Source organism: Anabas testudineus, chromosome 14 (assembly GCF_900324465.2).
Source record: "Anabas testudineus chromosome 14, fAnaTes1.2, whole genome shotgun sequence".
NCBI lineage: Eukaryota > Metazoa > Chordata > Actinopteri > Anabantiformes > Anabantidae > Anabas > Anabas testudineus.
Genome location: NC_046623.1, coordinates 2,081,062 through 2,097,558, shown reverse-complemented (window position 1 = coordinate 2,097,558; position 16,497 = coordinate 2,081,062). Strand labels below are relative to the sequence as shown.

Below are 16,497 nucleotides of genomic sequence, written 5' to 3'. Positions count from 1 at the left end.
CCCATTTCTGTTGCCTTTTTGCAGACATACCTCTAAATAACAGGCTTCCTGTTTACCTTTGTATTCTCCCCACTTCTCACTGTCTGATCTCCCCACTTCTACAGGAGTCCACTTAGCTTCATTCCCAGCGTTGAGCATTACTGGGAGGGGCTGGACACAAGGAGATACAGGGCCCAACCTTCAAGTCCTCAGTGAGTGTGCCAACCATTGTCCCCCTGTTGTTGCACACTGTATACACCCTTTTGCACCATGGTTCAGCCCCAGCTCCCCAGTCTCCTGACCTGGTTGCATGCTTCTGGTTAAATTACCCCACCAGCCAACTACAGCACTTGTCATAGTCTTTCATACAGGAAAGATGAAGGAATATCATCAGCAGAAGTTGGATGAAGATTGTTTTTGTACAAAGGCTCCTTGGAGACAAGGAAGGATGAATCAGTCTGTGAATGCGCCTTATACATTTTCCTGTTCCAGCTTGACATTTATTGAGGACAGCAGGAGTACCCTCAGTAGACAATAGGATATACTGTAAAAATTTCCTTCATCTTCATCATCTACTTTTATATTTGACATTTTGGGAAACACGCTTATTCTCTTGCTTGCTGAATTGATATCACTCTACTTCTATGTCTGTACACTAGATGTAAAGTTAGGCCAGGAAGTGCTATGGTTAACTGACTATAACGACAGGAAGTTGTCACTACACCTGGCCAAGAAACAGTTAACTAACCTTAAACTTAATAACTGTTTTTACACTTTCAGTTTTTGTGATTATTTATCACAAATGAAAGATGGTAGATGATGATGAAAGATTTTCCCTGCCCCTATAGCTTAATATTTAGTTGGCAGACATTCAGTAAGACCAGCTTAATCAGCCAGATTAATCTTTTTATCTTTGTTTTTGTATTTCTGCAAAAAGGAGTATAAGCGTGCTTCTCAAAACATTAGAGTATTGCTGTAAATAATTGAGCTTTAAGGCACAGAGATCCCGTTAGTTGACTTTATACAATATAGTAAATTATTCTATGATAATGGTGATTATTCACTGAAAGATCATTGAGTCCAAGAGATAGAGTTTTATTGTGATTAATGATATGATTCACTGCAAAAGGATTATTGTTATTTTAAGAATAATTGGCATTCTTGCTGTTTTTGCCAGAAGGCAATGTCTAAAACTTGAGAGCCTTGTTTCCTGAGCAATTAAATTATTAAGTTATGTATTCGATCAGAGGATTTTACTTTATTTTCTGTAGACTAGGCTGTCTGTTTCTGCTACTACACCAAGCTGCAATACATCCAGAAAGTATCTACAGTGCTTACCTTTTCCACATTTTGTTAGGTTACAGCCTTCTTCAAAAATGAAAGAAGGTTTGTAGAATTGTTTGCCTCAAAATTCTACAAACAATACCCCATAATTACAGAGTGAAAGAAGTTTCACTGTTTGATATATTTGCAAATATATAAAAAAAAAATAATGAAAAAATCACATGTAAATAGGTATTAACAGCCTTTGGTCTATACTTTGTTGAAGAACTTTTACAGTCTCAAGTATGATGCTACAAGTTTGGCACATCTATTCTATTCTATTCTAAATTCTGGAGCACTCTAGAAGAGGTTTTCATCAAGAATGTCTCTATACATTGCTGAGTTCATCTTTTCCTCAATCCTGACTAGTCTCCCAGTTTCTGCTGCTGTGCTGAGTGGTGCCTGGCTGATCAAGACATGACACTTGGCATTCAGGCAAGAATTCAGTCTTTGTTTCTTCAGACCAAAGAATCTTCTTTTTCATGTTCTGAGAGTCCTTCAGGTGCCTTTTGGAAAACTCCAGGCAGGCTGTCATGAGCCTTTTTACTGAGGAGTTGTTTCCATCTGGCCATTGCACCAGGAGGACTGGTGAGGCAGCCGCTGATTAGTGGAGCTCTCTCCCCAGAGAAATGCTGGAGCTCTTTCAGAGTCAGCATCAAGTTCTTGGTCACCTCCCTGACTAAGGCCCTTCTCTATCAATCGCTTCATTTGGCTGGGTGGCCCGCTCTAGGAAGAGTAGACCAGACCAGTGGTTCCAAAATTTATGGATGATAGCGGCCACGGTGCTCACTGGGTCCTTTAATGCTGCAGAAATATTTCTGAATTCTTCCCCAGATCTTTGCCTCAATACAACCCTTTCTCTAAGGTCTTCAGACAATTTCTTGGACTTCATGGTTTGGTTTGTTCTGTTGCATGCACTCATAGCTGTGGGACCTTATATAGACAGGTGTATGCCTTTTCTAAATCGTGTCCAATCAACTGAATTTTCTACAGGTGGACTAGAATCAAGTTGTGTCATAGTGTCAAGGCAAAGACTGTAAATAATAAATACAATAAATACACTATGTATATGTGTTTATATATATTTATATATAAATTAGCAAAGATTTCAAACAAATTTCTTTCACTTTTGACATTATAAGGTCTTTGGAGAATATTTAGGAAAATAATGAATTTTGGAATAAGGCTGTAACATAACAAAATGTGGAAAGAGTACTTTAAATACTTTCTGGATGCACTGTAACAAGCTACTGGCCACATATCGGTGTTTAGTATACTGATATGACAATGGTATATCTTACCTGCAGTCAACCTCAGCTAAGTTCTGGCAATAAAGTGAATGATCATATTTCCCACGTTTGCTCTGTTTAGTGCATTGTGACAATTTTTGTGACCCTTATGTCCCTTCTAACCCCTTTAAATTACTGTTCCACCTCCAGGTGACCTGAAACACTTTTTGACACTTCTGAGATAAGACTTCACTACTATTCCTTTCCCAAACCAGATGCAAGCATGTTGTTCATTCCCCCTGTTACTCTACCTTGGTTTGTGGTTTGAGAGCCGAGTCTTTAGTTATCGTTCTGTAGGGTTTAGCTTTTAATACAACATCAGTGTCAGCTGTTCCTATGGTATAATGTGTATACACATGGAAGACACTGTGACAGTACAGTATTTGTATTATTACAATATTTGTATCATGTAATTGTGTAATTGTTAGTAAATCAATATGGCCTACAGTCTTACATTGATTCACTGACTATTTCATGATGTGGTAATTGCTATGTAGCTCTATGTGCTTATTATCGTGATTTAGCCAATTAGGAGAGCATCAGCAAATGTATGTGTATTAAGCACATGATGGGAAGATTCTGAACTGATACAGCCTGTATCTCTTCATTTTGGCACTCATTATTTCTTATGGTTGTAGTCCTCAGCTTTGTTAAAGCAATGACATATAGCATTATCAAAGAAGTCATATCAAGTTTTAAAAGTCCTGTCTGCGGCCTGATCAGATTGATAAAGGAAATAACATAAATGTAATTGTTACCAATACGGTTGTTACTTGTAGGAGTGATGGTTAAATCTACAAAGGACTAATTAGTGAATCAAGCTAAATTGTCTGAGCAGTCGAACTGTGGCTTCATAAAGCTTACACTTGCGATATTTCACATAAACCATCTTACTGGTAACAGTATATAAATATAATATTTATAATCTTAGAATGTAACAGACTCTAGGCCTTAGAAGCACAAACCTCAATGATTTCATAGCTTTTATGCTATATTTTACCACTAAATAAAGACATGTTGGCTTCAAAGTGAATTGTGGTTTTCTTTCCTCCTTCCTACAAAAATGTGTCCTATTTTACTAACAAGCATGTGTTGCAAATTGATTTTCATATCACATTGTATGTAATGTACTAATGATATTCTCAGATGTAGAACAAAAAAGAAGAGTAGATATAACTAGAATTGTCTGTTTCATATGTGTTGGGAGACTTGTGTATCAAAAGGGATAAAAATACTGTGTATTTTTTAGCCAGCCTGAATTTGAAGAACCTTAAAGGTCACAAAACCTCTTTACAAATCTGCTTCTGACTATTACCAGTGGGGTTTAACGGTACATGAACACACTATTTGACACAGTTGGAAAAGTGTTTTTGACATTTGACTTAGAAGATGCATTGATTTGCTTCTCTCACTCAGTCAAATGTGATACCATATACTTGGTGGAACCAATCAGCAGTTAGTCCTGATGTAGCAGATTAGCTGAGTGTTAACTTCTTCTTGACCTTACAATGTTTTTTTTATGTTAATGTTGTCATGAATATAATGATTTAATTTCAAATCAAATGGATATTGATAGATTGATATTCAAAGATACATTAGTCCTCAGATCACTAAAGTTTGTTCAACATTTTCTACAATGACTCAAAGACCACTTATTAAAAAGTGTTTACACAAGGTATTTTTCTGTCTTTACGCTAACACATGAGTTTAGCGTTGCCAGTTTGTTTGTTTTTTTGTTGGTTGGTTAGTTTTTTGAGTGGAGTTAAGCATGAATTTAGTATACATGTATTTTTTTCTGTGTGAGATTCATGTTTCAGAAATCGTCCTCCTTCTGTCCACCTTCCTGACTGACCTAAAATAACAGTGGTCTCGTGTCTAGAGACTATGTAAAGAGAACAAAGACTTGTTCATAAAGGAGTCACTACTCTTCTAAATATCCTATAGATTATATCTATGTTCTATGTCCTAATTGTGGTGAAAATTATTTCTGAAATAATCAGGTGTTTTGAAAGCCAGTAGAAATCATAATCTTGTAAATAGAGTGCACACTTTATTAATGTCAGTGAATATACCTTGTTTTAGGTTTGTTGTTCGCCTTTAGCACACTCAAGTGAAGCTTAGCTTTGTTGGCAGTGCTGAATTTTTACTTGTTCTGTATTCTTTTCATAGGTCATCTTCAGGAAAGGTGAGCCCAGAGAGTGTTCGTTCAAAGGCATCCCCATCAGAATCATCTGAAGATAGTCATGACCAGCGTGGGAAGAAACCACCCCCAAGTCCAGGGAAGAAGGAGGAATTGTCTTTATACAAGAAGACCAAACGAGCAATAACAAGCAAGAAGTACAGCATCTCCAAGCAGGAAGCTGAAGCAACAACCCCCATTGAACTTATCAGCCGAGGCCCAGATGGACGTTTTGTCATAGACCCCACAGAAGCAGAAATGCCTGTTAAGCCTCGGCGAATTGAGGGCTTCCCCTTTGTGGAAGAATCAGACCTCTATCCTGAATTTCGGCAGTCAGATGAAGAAAATGATGACCCCAGGCCTCTGCCACCAGTAATGGCCCCCCTTCGGCCTCACCAGATTTCCCCTATCTCAAGTCAGGAATCCTACCTGCAACCTCCAGCCTACAGCCCTCGTTTCCACAGACCCTTCGAAGGTATGACTATCATGGAGAGCAGTCGGCTCCAGGCCACAGGGCAAATCCGAGGCTCTCTCCACCACAGGGCTTTCTATGGCTATCTAGGCCCCCCTGGGGATCATGATCCCCCACCTCCTTTTTACATGCCTGACACCAGCCCTCTTAGCTCTGTTATGTCCTCCCCTCCATACCTTGCTGAAGGTCCTTTTGGTCACCCCATGATTCCTGAAGAAATGGGGGAGGGTGATTTCCCACAATATGGTTTCCCACTTCCTTTGACATTTACCCCTTCCTCTCGTTCACCGGAGATTTGGCAGGGACTGGATTTCACCTTTACAAGTCTAGAGGGGCCCCAATTAATTTTTCCACCACCTCAACCTTTGCATCTCCGCCACGAGTCCTCCTATGTCCCACCTCCTCATGTTCTTCCCCTTAGTGCTTTCCAGACCTCTTCCCTACCAATGCCCACCTACCCAGCTGTCCTGCCACTGGAGGCCCCAAAGAGTCACCCAAGCAAGTCTCCCAGCAAGGCCAAGCCTCATGGCTCCCCAGCCAAGCATTTAGCTATGCAAGAGGCACATTTAGGGCAGCTAAGACACACAGGCCACGGTATGGGTGTGCCGGTTTTGCCTTACACCGATCCAATGGCCCATATTGTCCCTAGCACATTCAGTAGCCTGGACACACGGTGGTTTGAAACCACTCCTCGTTTCAGTCCCAGACAGGCTCGTAGGATGGATTCTGGCCTGCATCAGGTGGTTCTCCAGCCCTCTCGACTCTCACCCCTCACCCAAAGCCCCCTTAGCTCTCATGAGGGCTCCCCAGAGATTGTAGTACGTCCTAGACCCCGTCCAAGCATTGTTCAACCCCCCATACCTCCAGAGATGTCTGAGATTACCCTCCTCCCTCCTTCCACAGCCAGCTTCTCAAGGAGATCCTCCCCTTCCTCCTCACCTGCCCAAGGCCAGGGAAGCAGGAGAGCAAGTCCCAGCTATCGTTCCCACATGGCCTTTGCCACCTCTGCAACCAGCTACCCAGCCTCCCAGTCCCCATCACCCCCCATGGAAAGCAGCAACATATTTGGTCAGATGCCATCTCAGAGGAGGACTGAGGAGGAGATCCTTCCATCTGAACCCTCTCCACCCCAGTTGTCAGCTTCAGGGTAGGTGCATTAGGCATGAAGAGAGGGATATCGTGTGAGTCATTTGCCCCAACCCATAATGCTTTGATGTGTGAAATAGCTCAGATGTTTGGTTACTGAAATGCTACTTAATATCCATCAAATTTTTGTAATCATCTCCATGGCAAATTAGCTTCATGCTTCAATTTATGTTTTTTAATTCCTTAACATTATTTCAATAATGAAATTGTATGGTAGAAGGAATAACATTTTGGTGTGATAAATCATCTCATAAATTCTGGAGGTTGCCAGTGTATTTATCAACTTGTTCAACGCTGCTTTTCATGTCAGACATCAAGTTAGAGGTATTCACCTAGTAAATCTGTGAAGCACTGTTTAAAAATTATTACTTAATCAAGAAGGTGTAAATTAAAGCGTAAATTCTGAAACAAATACATTTGCTTCACAGATTACATTCCAGAGCTTTTGGGGCTACAATCAATCTAAATAAATTATACTACTGCAATACAACTGCACTCTGTAAATTGTTTGGCACAAGCCCCTAAAAGCCTGGGAGTCTGCAGACATCAGCACAGGATCCCTGTTTTCTTCATCTCTATCATGCGTTACCCTGCTTTCACCTAACAGGAGGAATCCCATAATGTTCATCCAATTGATTCGCTAGACAAAAAAACAAACATTGTTATGTCTAGCTCCAAGCCTTTGAAGATGTCTTTATCATGCAGCAGGATGCTTTAAGAAGAGTACATCTTGGCAGGCCCTGCGGCCCATCCTCGGCCTAGTAACCTAACTGCATGACCAATTCTCCCTTAGCTTCAGATCTTTTTCCCACCTTTCCCTTACTGTAACCTTTCTCTCCCCGAACCCTTTAATTGCCCCCAGGACAACCCCAGGTCTGACTCCCATGGAAAGGTTGTTGGGCAAAGTGTGTCACAGGGCCTGTCCGCTTCTCATGAACTGCAATGTTTCCATTATTATGAATTAGGGGCAGTATGGTGCTTCTTAATGACTCCTGGAGTCTTACCTGCTTTGTTTTTGATTGATCTCAGCTATCTGGGCAGCGTTGTTGTGACCAGGTCCTCTACACCGCAATAGGTAAGGGTTGGATCCATGTCTGAAAGGGGGGGGTTAGCAGGTGGGACTTTTTGATCACCTCGTCCTTTAAAGGGGAATACAGCTCTTTTAGTCTTTATTTGATTTGTTCCTTCCTTCAGTCAACATTTGTAGTTCATTTCAGTTCTTTCCTTTTACCTTTTACTCAAAGTGGCTATGCATTTTATGTTCTGCAGTCTTCAGTACATTATGCATTCTGACTGATATGCATATGCCATCTATTAGTTAACAGATTAGGTCAGCGGTCACCAACATGATTTCATGCTTGAGTGGTTTGCTAACTGACCACATTCACGTGCAACCTTTAATCTGTTACTAAGGATACATCACACCTCACCACAGAGATATTTACCTCAGATTTGGACATTATTAGCCTCATCACTCTCAAAGCAGTTTAAATATTAAGATACAGTTTTATTGTTCACTGTTCTTAAAATTAATTAAACGGAAGTCATCCATTTCAGAAAAAAAGTATGTGAACCTTTTGGAATTTCATGGTTTGCTGCATTCATTTTTCATAAAATGTAATCTGATCTTCCTGTGAGTCAATAGTATTAACAAATATGATGTGCCTAAAATGATTTTAAAAAAATCAGATCTTTCATGTCTTTATTGAGAATAACCATGAAAACCTCAAAGTGTCTACCAAGAAGTGGGCGGCCAGTCAAAATTACCCAAAGAGCACTACAAACACTTATTAATGAGAAAAGAAACAACCCCGAGTGACAGCCAAAGATTTGAAGGCATCATTGAAACTGGCTAACATCCGTGTTCATGAGTCCACATTACGTAAAACATTGAACATGGCAGGATACCACATAGGAAACCGCTGCTTACTAAAAAGAACATTGCTGCACTGCAAAATGGCAAAATGTTTTGTGGACTAATGAAGCTAAGATTGAACTATTTGGAAAGAACACACAGCACTACATTTGGCGTCAAAGGAGCATTGCAAGAGTTCATATTATTTTTTCAACTATCACTCTGAGGTTTTATATGGATGTTCTCATTAAAGACATAAAAGATCATATTTTTTGTGTGTTATTACTTTAGGCATATTATATTTGTTAATACTCTTGACTTTGATGGAGATCAGCTCACATTTTATGAGAAATAATAGAGAATATCATGAAGAATATCATGATGATATGAGAATATCTCAAACTTTTTCTTGCCACTGTAGATGGCTACAATGCTCAGAGGGTTTCCTTCTTTGCACCTTTAGTCTAAAGATAAAACCACATTTAAGTTGTGTCCTATATGTCATTGTTTTGACATCAGTGAAAAGTTAAAGATTGTCAAAGCAAAGGCAAGCCTCTAAAAGTAATTTGATAATGTTTTGGAAAGTACTTTATGTTGCGTTTTTTTGTCCACTTTCAAGCCTCCCCAGCTTTGTTATCAATTTAACCTAAGGTGGCTTAGCGGGTTAGCAATCAACTGGATAAGGTTGTGCCAATGGTATTTACCTCATTCAGTTTACCTTGAATATGTAGTGCAAAGCACTCCATCAGCAAAAGTGACTGGCACACTAAGGAATGTCACAAACAACTTAGTTGATCTTTCCTACTCTGCACCCAAGTTCCCTTTTTCCCTTTTCTTCTGCTGCAGTTCATCAAGTCTTCCTTTTTCTACCAAAAAAACTCAATACAGTCAAGGTTGATGAAGACCAATGTACCTGTTCCTTTTTACCCATTCACTACCCACTATCTCCCAGCTCTCTGCTCCAGGTTGTAAGTGAGGAATTCCTCTTACCATCAGATTTACATTCGAGCTACAAGCTAAATACATATCCTGGGTAATGCATCTTCATTTGGGACCCATTATTTACTGTGCCAAGAAAGAACAGAATGCAAGGGAATGCTTAGGGAATAGATATAGCTGTCTATACAGTAGCTGTATTGTCTTTCTCACCCATCACATGACTGAACTAATTACCAAAGAGATTGTGAAGGCTCATAATGGTCACACTATGATGGCAGCTTCTCTCAGGATGTCTTCAGCCTTTGCCTGCTATTCCTCAAACCCATTATTTGACAGCACAAAGCAAGATGTGGAACTTCTCCAGTATCTGCAGGTACAGCCACGTTTGGCCTCTTCTCCCTACTGAGTCAGGATTTTATTTGATTTGATTTTGAACGGATTAGAATGGATTTCGAGGACCAGTTTTACCTGCTCTATGGGCTCTGGCCTGAGGCCCGCAAATAATAGGGTGTTGTCCCACTAATTATTGGAATAGCGGATAGTGAAGTCCATTATATGGCCAAACAATGTACTCAGAGATCTGGAGTTATATCCAGGTATTGATGATATTTTGAGAATTAAAAGCAAATATGCTTTCAAAGGAGGCAAGATCATGATTTAATTTTGGTCCTGTTTCTTTTTGTACTAGATTACAAGATGTGGCATACAATGTATTTATGAAACAGTTTTCCATGTGGACATTCTTGTATAAAATTTTAATCTCAGATGATTGCTTTGTAAAAACTCTTAGCAATCTCCTCAAGCGTGATACATTCCACCATTTATATTTTACAGATGCATATATTGTATGACACCAATTAAAAAATATTTTGGACCCCAGTTGCCAAAAAATATTTTATAAGAGTGGGATTAATAAATTACTTTAAGCTGTGTGTCCACTAGGAGCCATCACCCACATTCTCTTTTTTGCCTAAACATTTAGGCAGAAATACTGGTGCATGTTCTCGGCAATGATGAAAGATTAGCATGTGTAACGTAAGAGAAGCAGTTTCTAGAACTTAAAAAATAGTCTTGTTTTGAAGAAAACCAGATTCACAGCAGGTTTTGAACAGCCACAGAGAAAAAGCAGACCAGCATTTTACCCAAGCATTTTTCTTTCTACCTGAATAGCTTAAAAGATTCCTGGTGGACACATGGCATTTATCCTGTGTATAAAGCATCTGTAGCATGAATCAAAGCCTATACTCCAAGTAAACAGTTGCACTTGCAAGTTTGGACTGCAGAACAATTTTCTCTTCCATGTGAAGCAAGTGACCTACCACAAGTTTTATCTATCCTAAGGAACAAATATTTTGCCAAGGGCTTGCAGACGAGGGGGGCAAACAGAGGGTTGAGGACCTCGTTAGGTTTGAGTGAACTGCCCAGTGAAGTGCTTTTGAATGTATTCCCCTTTAAAGTCGTGTTCCATGTGCAAACTGCCATGCATGCCATCGCTAAATATTGCTCTTCCGTTTCAAAAAAAAAAAAGGAGAAAAAAAAAAAAGAAACAAATATATGGATAAATTCTTGTTACATCTGTTGTCCTAGTGCTTCGCTTTTCTTTGGCTTATTTTTCATTATGTGACTGTTCCCGAGTAGTCATTTTCCCCTCCCGCCATCTCTCCCCCTGTCAGCATGGTGAAGCCCATTGTAGACAGTATCCATGTCTATGAATACATATTGATGATGCTTTGTTGCTCAGCTGTGATTCTTCCCCTCTACTAATGACCTTCGGTTTCTCTCTGCAGCCACGGTGGGAAGATGACCTCTCTGTAATGCTAATTGTTTTCTGTGTCTTGAGAGAACCGAGTGTCTGTTTGTGGCAGAAATCTGTGGGCTGCCAAGTCATAAGGGCCTCCATGAATGGGAGGGAGGTCTGTAGATGCACTCATAAGTAGCTGAGAAATAGAAACTGTTAATTTCAGAGTGAGATGGACCCCTATTTAAAAGAAATATCCAATGTGCAAACAAATCATCAATTGAACAATTTTACTTAGATTTTAATGAAATTTTTCTTCAATTTTGGAGAATTCATCTCTGAAACCAACAGTGCAAGTCTTTTTATAAGTTGTATCTTCTCCAAACTTTACTTGCTGTCCTAATCAATGCCATGAGATAAAGGGACAGTTTCAGGGGTTGTGTGATACTTTGCTTTTCTTTGGATAAAGTTTGTTTGGATCAATTTGAGCAAAATAGATATCCCTGAAGGGCAATGTCATGGTGTACAATTCATTATACCATCTGGATTTATGAACAAATTTTATGAAACACTATTATGGTGAAGCATAACAGTAAGTAAATTCAGACGACAGACAAGGTTATTGCAATAGTAGATTGAATCATATTGTTTCTCAATCATTTGAAAAATACATTAAGAAAAAGGTCTCACATTGATCCTTTGGCAATGTGCTGCACCTCCAGCTTAGCACGAGCAGTGCTGTTTTGAGATTGTCTGGGTTTCTGGTTTTGTTGCGCTCCGTAGTGCAAAAACACAGTCCACTGACACTAACTGGCCTGGAGTTACCCGTTTTCCCCTTTTCTCTCTTCTTTATCCAGAAAACGTCGAGGTGCGCCGAGTGCCCTTTCGGGGTCTGAGAGGATTGATGCACTAAGATACCAACGTATTAAAAAGGCCAAGAAGATGACGATGAACAACAATAACTCCAAGACCAGAAAGAAAGCAGGTCTGAACCCTGTTGTTCTGTTTATTGCTCTTCTATTTTAAACCTTGCTACTTGATAACCATAGACACAGTAAAATACTTTTTTTTACTTTAGTCTGTGTACCTATAATTTAGATAACGTGAAACCTGTGAAAGAAATTTGTACAAACTACTTGTCAGAAAGGTTTGAACTGAACACTTCACACAGGTATTGCAGAGGAAGATTAATTTTCAGCTCTGCTGAAAACTGCCACATTAGAGTTCAGAGTCATACATACGTGCTCTGACGTAATTTTATCTTTTATCACCAAGAAGAGAAGATTTAGCAAATGTTTGTATTTTATGATATAATGAATCATGTGAACTTTAAGAATGGTTTGTGGACACTGTGGTAACCTGTATCGGTGTACTTGTCTTAGCAGTGCATTTTAATTTCCTGTCATAGAAACATCAAAATAATGTCCCGCTGCAATCAATAGTGAACTTGCTGAACTTGATGTAAAGTGTTTATGCGATGAATGGCTCAGGAGTCAGCTGTTAGCATCAGTGTTCTCTCATTATTGACTGTTTCTAGTTTCTCTGGCTTTCACTGTTTTTTAAAGCTTTTAAGCTGGAGGTAACATCCCAAGCTGTTGATTTGTTAAGTAACAGTGGTCCTTCAGTATAGTCAGTGCTATAATCTTAGCCCTCCTTAAAATAAAAAAACAGCTATCTGCTACTTTCTTTTTAAATATCAAGTATTTGTTCATTAACAGAAATGTTAAAAAAGTTAAATGTTCCACAAGACTTTCCAGAATTAGGAAGGTGAAGTTTGTTGTGTTAACGCTTTGTCTAGATAATGACATTGAATCCACAGACCTCTGCATTCATACGTAGTATTAAAATACACCAATCAACCAAAATATGAATACATTGTTGTCAGCATGCTGCCAAAATATGTTCAACCTACAATATGATAATGTGTGCAATATGACAGGGTGCACTACCCTGTAGGGGCAACAATGTTTTGGTAGGTACCACATATCAAATTCACATCCATGTGAATACCTGGACCCAGTCTTTCTTATCAACATTAGACTCTCTCTGCCAGCTTATGTTCTTCACACAGTGACTTCTGGTGCCATCACTACTTGGTGCAATAGTAGCTCTTTTATGAATTGGACTAAGGAGGATAGCTTTTGGAGCTCCATCACCCTCTGGCTGGCCACTCATGGATACTCACCACTGCTGACTGGGAGCATCCCACAAGCCTCGCAATTTTGGAGATTCTCTGACCTGGTTGATTGGCCTTAACAATTTGGCTCATGACTAAGTCACTCAGGTCATTTGACTGGTTTCTACCTTATCTAAGACACAGATTACATGAACTGATTATTCGGTTTCATTTAATAGATGTTTAATCCTTAACTTTATTCACTTCATCTGTGAGTGGTTTTACTAGTGTGAGCTGTCATAACAGTATTTTGGCTCACTAAAGTATGCGTTTGTTAAGTTAATTATGCCTGTATGGTGGTGTATGGTTCTAAGCATACATGTATTAGTCAGGCATGGCTGGCAGACATCTAGTAGAAATCGAGAATTCAAGCTCATTGGGAACAATTCATGAACATGATGTTCATTTTTAAGTCACTTTGTTTTTTTTTGTGTGTGTTTTTGCAAATACTGAAGCTTTGCCACAGGTGATGTAAGTCAGCAAGAGGAGGTTAGGGTTAGGTAACTTATCAAGTTCCTGTTCAACTTTTATTAATGATGTGGTCATCCTTCTGGCTTTAATTTAATCATAATGATAATGACATAGTTTATTGATCCCCTTGGGGAAATTGTTGTTTGGACAGTTGTAGTAGATGACAGCACTACTGTGGGGTGTGTCTTGTCCAAGGACACCTCGACATGTAACCAGGAGAAACCGGGGAGTCGAACCACTGATGACCGCTCTACTAACTGAGCTACATGTCACCCAAGCAAGCCTCATCACCTCTAAAAGTGGTCTCACACATTCTAAATTTACACCTAAAACTAAAATGCGTTATTGCTTTTACAGTATGCATTTTGAATTGTGTTAACTTTGGACAGAGCTAATCTGATTTTTCACTCAGTTTCCAGTCTATTAAGTAAGGTAAGCTAACTACTTGGCCATGGTCCAGGTTTATACTGTACCTAATGCACAAACATGTACAAGTTGCATTAACTTTCTCTGCAATAAAGCTTAAGCATATTTTCCAATTAATAAATAATAGCTGACAGCCAAACTGAGCTTCATATATAAAACATCCAGATCCATGTGTAACAGCTTTGTTTCTTGGACATATCAATTGCATATTAATTTGTAACTTTTGATTTCTCCAGGTGTCTTCACCTCTCAGACCCAGCAGGCCTACACCTCTCAGGTACTCCAGCCCGAAGAAGCTCTCTACCTCCGCAAGAAGAAGAAACGGCCCATCCTCCATGACCCATACACTCGCTTTTCTGCTCTGTTGTATCGTCGCCCACCCCAAGAGGACCAGAAGGCTATTTTGGCTAGCATGGACAACATAGACCTAGACCATGCCACTCTCCTCTGAATGGTCTTGAGGACAAGGTCGCAACCATGCAATACACAATTTCAAAATATCAAGCTAAAAATAGCTGCACCCCATTTATTAAAACACACAAGTATATATAATTAAAGATGTTTTTTTTATTTTTATGTTTGTTTACTATAAAGGGGAATAGCACTAAGTTTCAGCATTCAGATCTGCAATGTTCTGTAGTTAAACGCTGGGAAAATTCAATTTGCATTATCTGCCATGTTTATAAGCTAATCTTTAATGATTCCAAATATACTTGGTAGAATCATAAATTAGATCAAGAATTACTTACAGAGACCAGATGTTTCCAAATAGTGGTTTAATTTACCAGTTAAAAAGTACAGATTAACGATCATGAGTAGAATACTGGTCTCAACTTTCTATCAATGATTCGAGTCCTTAAGAAATTCTATCAGAAAAAAGTTTTAATTATTATCCAATTTTATTATCTCATAATATATTATTATTGTACTGGCTGTGATGCCCAAAGGCATCAAATGTTCTGCATATGCTTTAATTAAGTAGTATTCCCTTTTAATTGTGTTTAGACTGCTAGCAGTTCAAAACAAAATGAAAGCTGCCACAAGTTCTAAAGTTTTACTCCAGTGCAAAGGAATAATTTGAAAAGAGGCAATACTTGATTACTTCTGTTAGTAATCAAGTCCTTTTTTAAGACAAGGGAAATCCCAGGTTTCCTACCCAAATGATCTTTTCTGAATACAATGAGTTTTTCATTATAAAGGCCTCTCCAGGCTTGGGTCATGTCCCCCCCCCAAAAGAAAAAACAAAAAACAACAACAATAAAAAAAAAACAGGAAGCCCTTCAGGTCTTTGTTTACAGCACTTTCCACTGGATCCTCTCCACCAGCAGCGTCTCTTATCTGCCGAGAAACTCGCCTCGCAAACATGGGTGTTCCAACTTCCTATCCAGTATACCTCAGAGCACAGGACACGAGACCACACAACCACCAGGATCAGCCAGCAGAACAAACTAGCCTTTTTCGTCCCTTTAACCATTTCTTTTTCTTACAGTACGTTAAATGTTCTACATTTTTCATTCATATTTATTAGTTTTCTAGTTTCTTAGATGAGACACTTTATTTATCACAAAAGTTAGGAAATTCACCTATATTCATCCCCTTTTCTGCTATGTCGTCCATAATCAGGACATGGGTTGTTTAAGGAATGTCTGTCAAACAGAAACACAACCCTGAACTATTTCACTTATCCCGCAAAAATAATTCTGTTAATTTCATATTAAATAGGTGTCATTCTGCAGTGAATCACATAGGGTTTCACCAGGGGCTTACATTTGCATTTCAAATATAAAGACATCAATAGGCACAATTAAAAATCGCAATTCAATTCTACATAATTATCAGAGAATCATGAAGAAAGCATTAAGTCAGTCTTAGAGGTGCTCCATTTAACTGCTCTCAAGCTCTGTCTGTCTCGGTATGGTTTGCACTGGAGCAAAATCTTGTCCATTTCAACAGAGATCTATGTCTTTCCTTGACATCTCCATCTCCAGTTCTTCTACTTTAGGTAGTTTAGAGGGCTCCAAATGCAACTCAAAAAGAAGTACAGTCATGCCAAAAACAAGCCAATGAAACAGAGGAGAAAAACACAACATAGTGAAGGATATAATTTTGGATTCTGTGCCATAATATGTTTTTTTGATAGTTTTTTTTTTTTTTTTTTTTGGTTAGTTTTTTTGCATATTAGACGGTAGAAACATAATGGCTTTGTTTGGCCTTAAACAAGCTTCTGGTTGGTTGCCTGCTTCACTTGTGTCATTTTATTATGTTAAATTATTTTTATTTCTGTATTTGTGTGTATTTATACATGCTTTTTTTGGGCCATTTTCTATCAGCCTCTTAACCTGCTCAACATTTATATGTGAACACTTGAGAATGAGCTCATGTGACACTCTATGCTCACTTTTATTTTGAAAGTTTCCAGTGATTGAAATTAGTCAATTTGCATGTCTGACATAGAAATGTGGACACCAAGGGCCTAATAGAGCAAATCTTTATTGGATAAGTGA

The 16,497-nt window shown here is 38.9% G+C and overlaps 1 protein-coding gene across 1 annotated transcript in view; it reads left to right on the top strand.

Moving 5' to 3' along the window:
• igsf9bb (immunoglobulin superfamily, member 9Bb) overlaps window positions 1–14,505 on the top strand; it is a 94,839-nt gene extending 80,334 nt beyond the window's left edge. Inside the window, exons 18-20 of the mRNA XM_026372236.1 lie at window positions 4,761–6,389; window positions 11,778–11,905; window positions 14,230–14,505. Coding sequence (XP_026228021.1) covers window positions 4,761–6,389; window positions 11,778–11,905; window positions 14,230–14,444 — 1,972 coding nt within the window. The 3' untranslated portion in view covers window positions 14,445–14,505. The remainder of the gene's footprint in view (window positions 1–4,760; window positions 6,390–11,777; window positions 11,906–14,229) is intronic.
• Window positions 14,506–16,497: the final 1,992 nt, after the last annotated feature.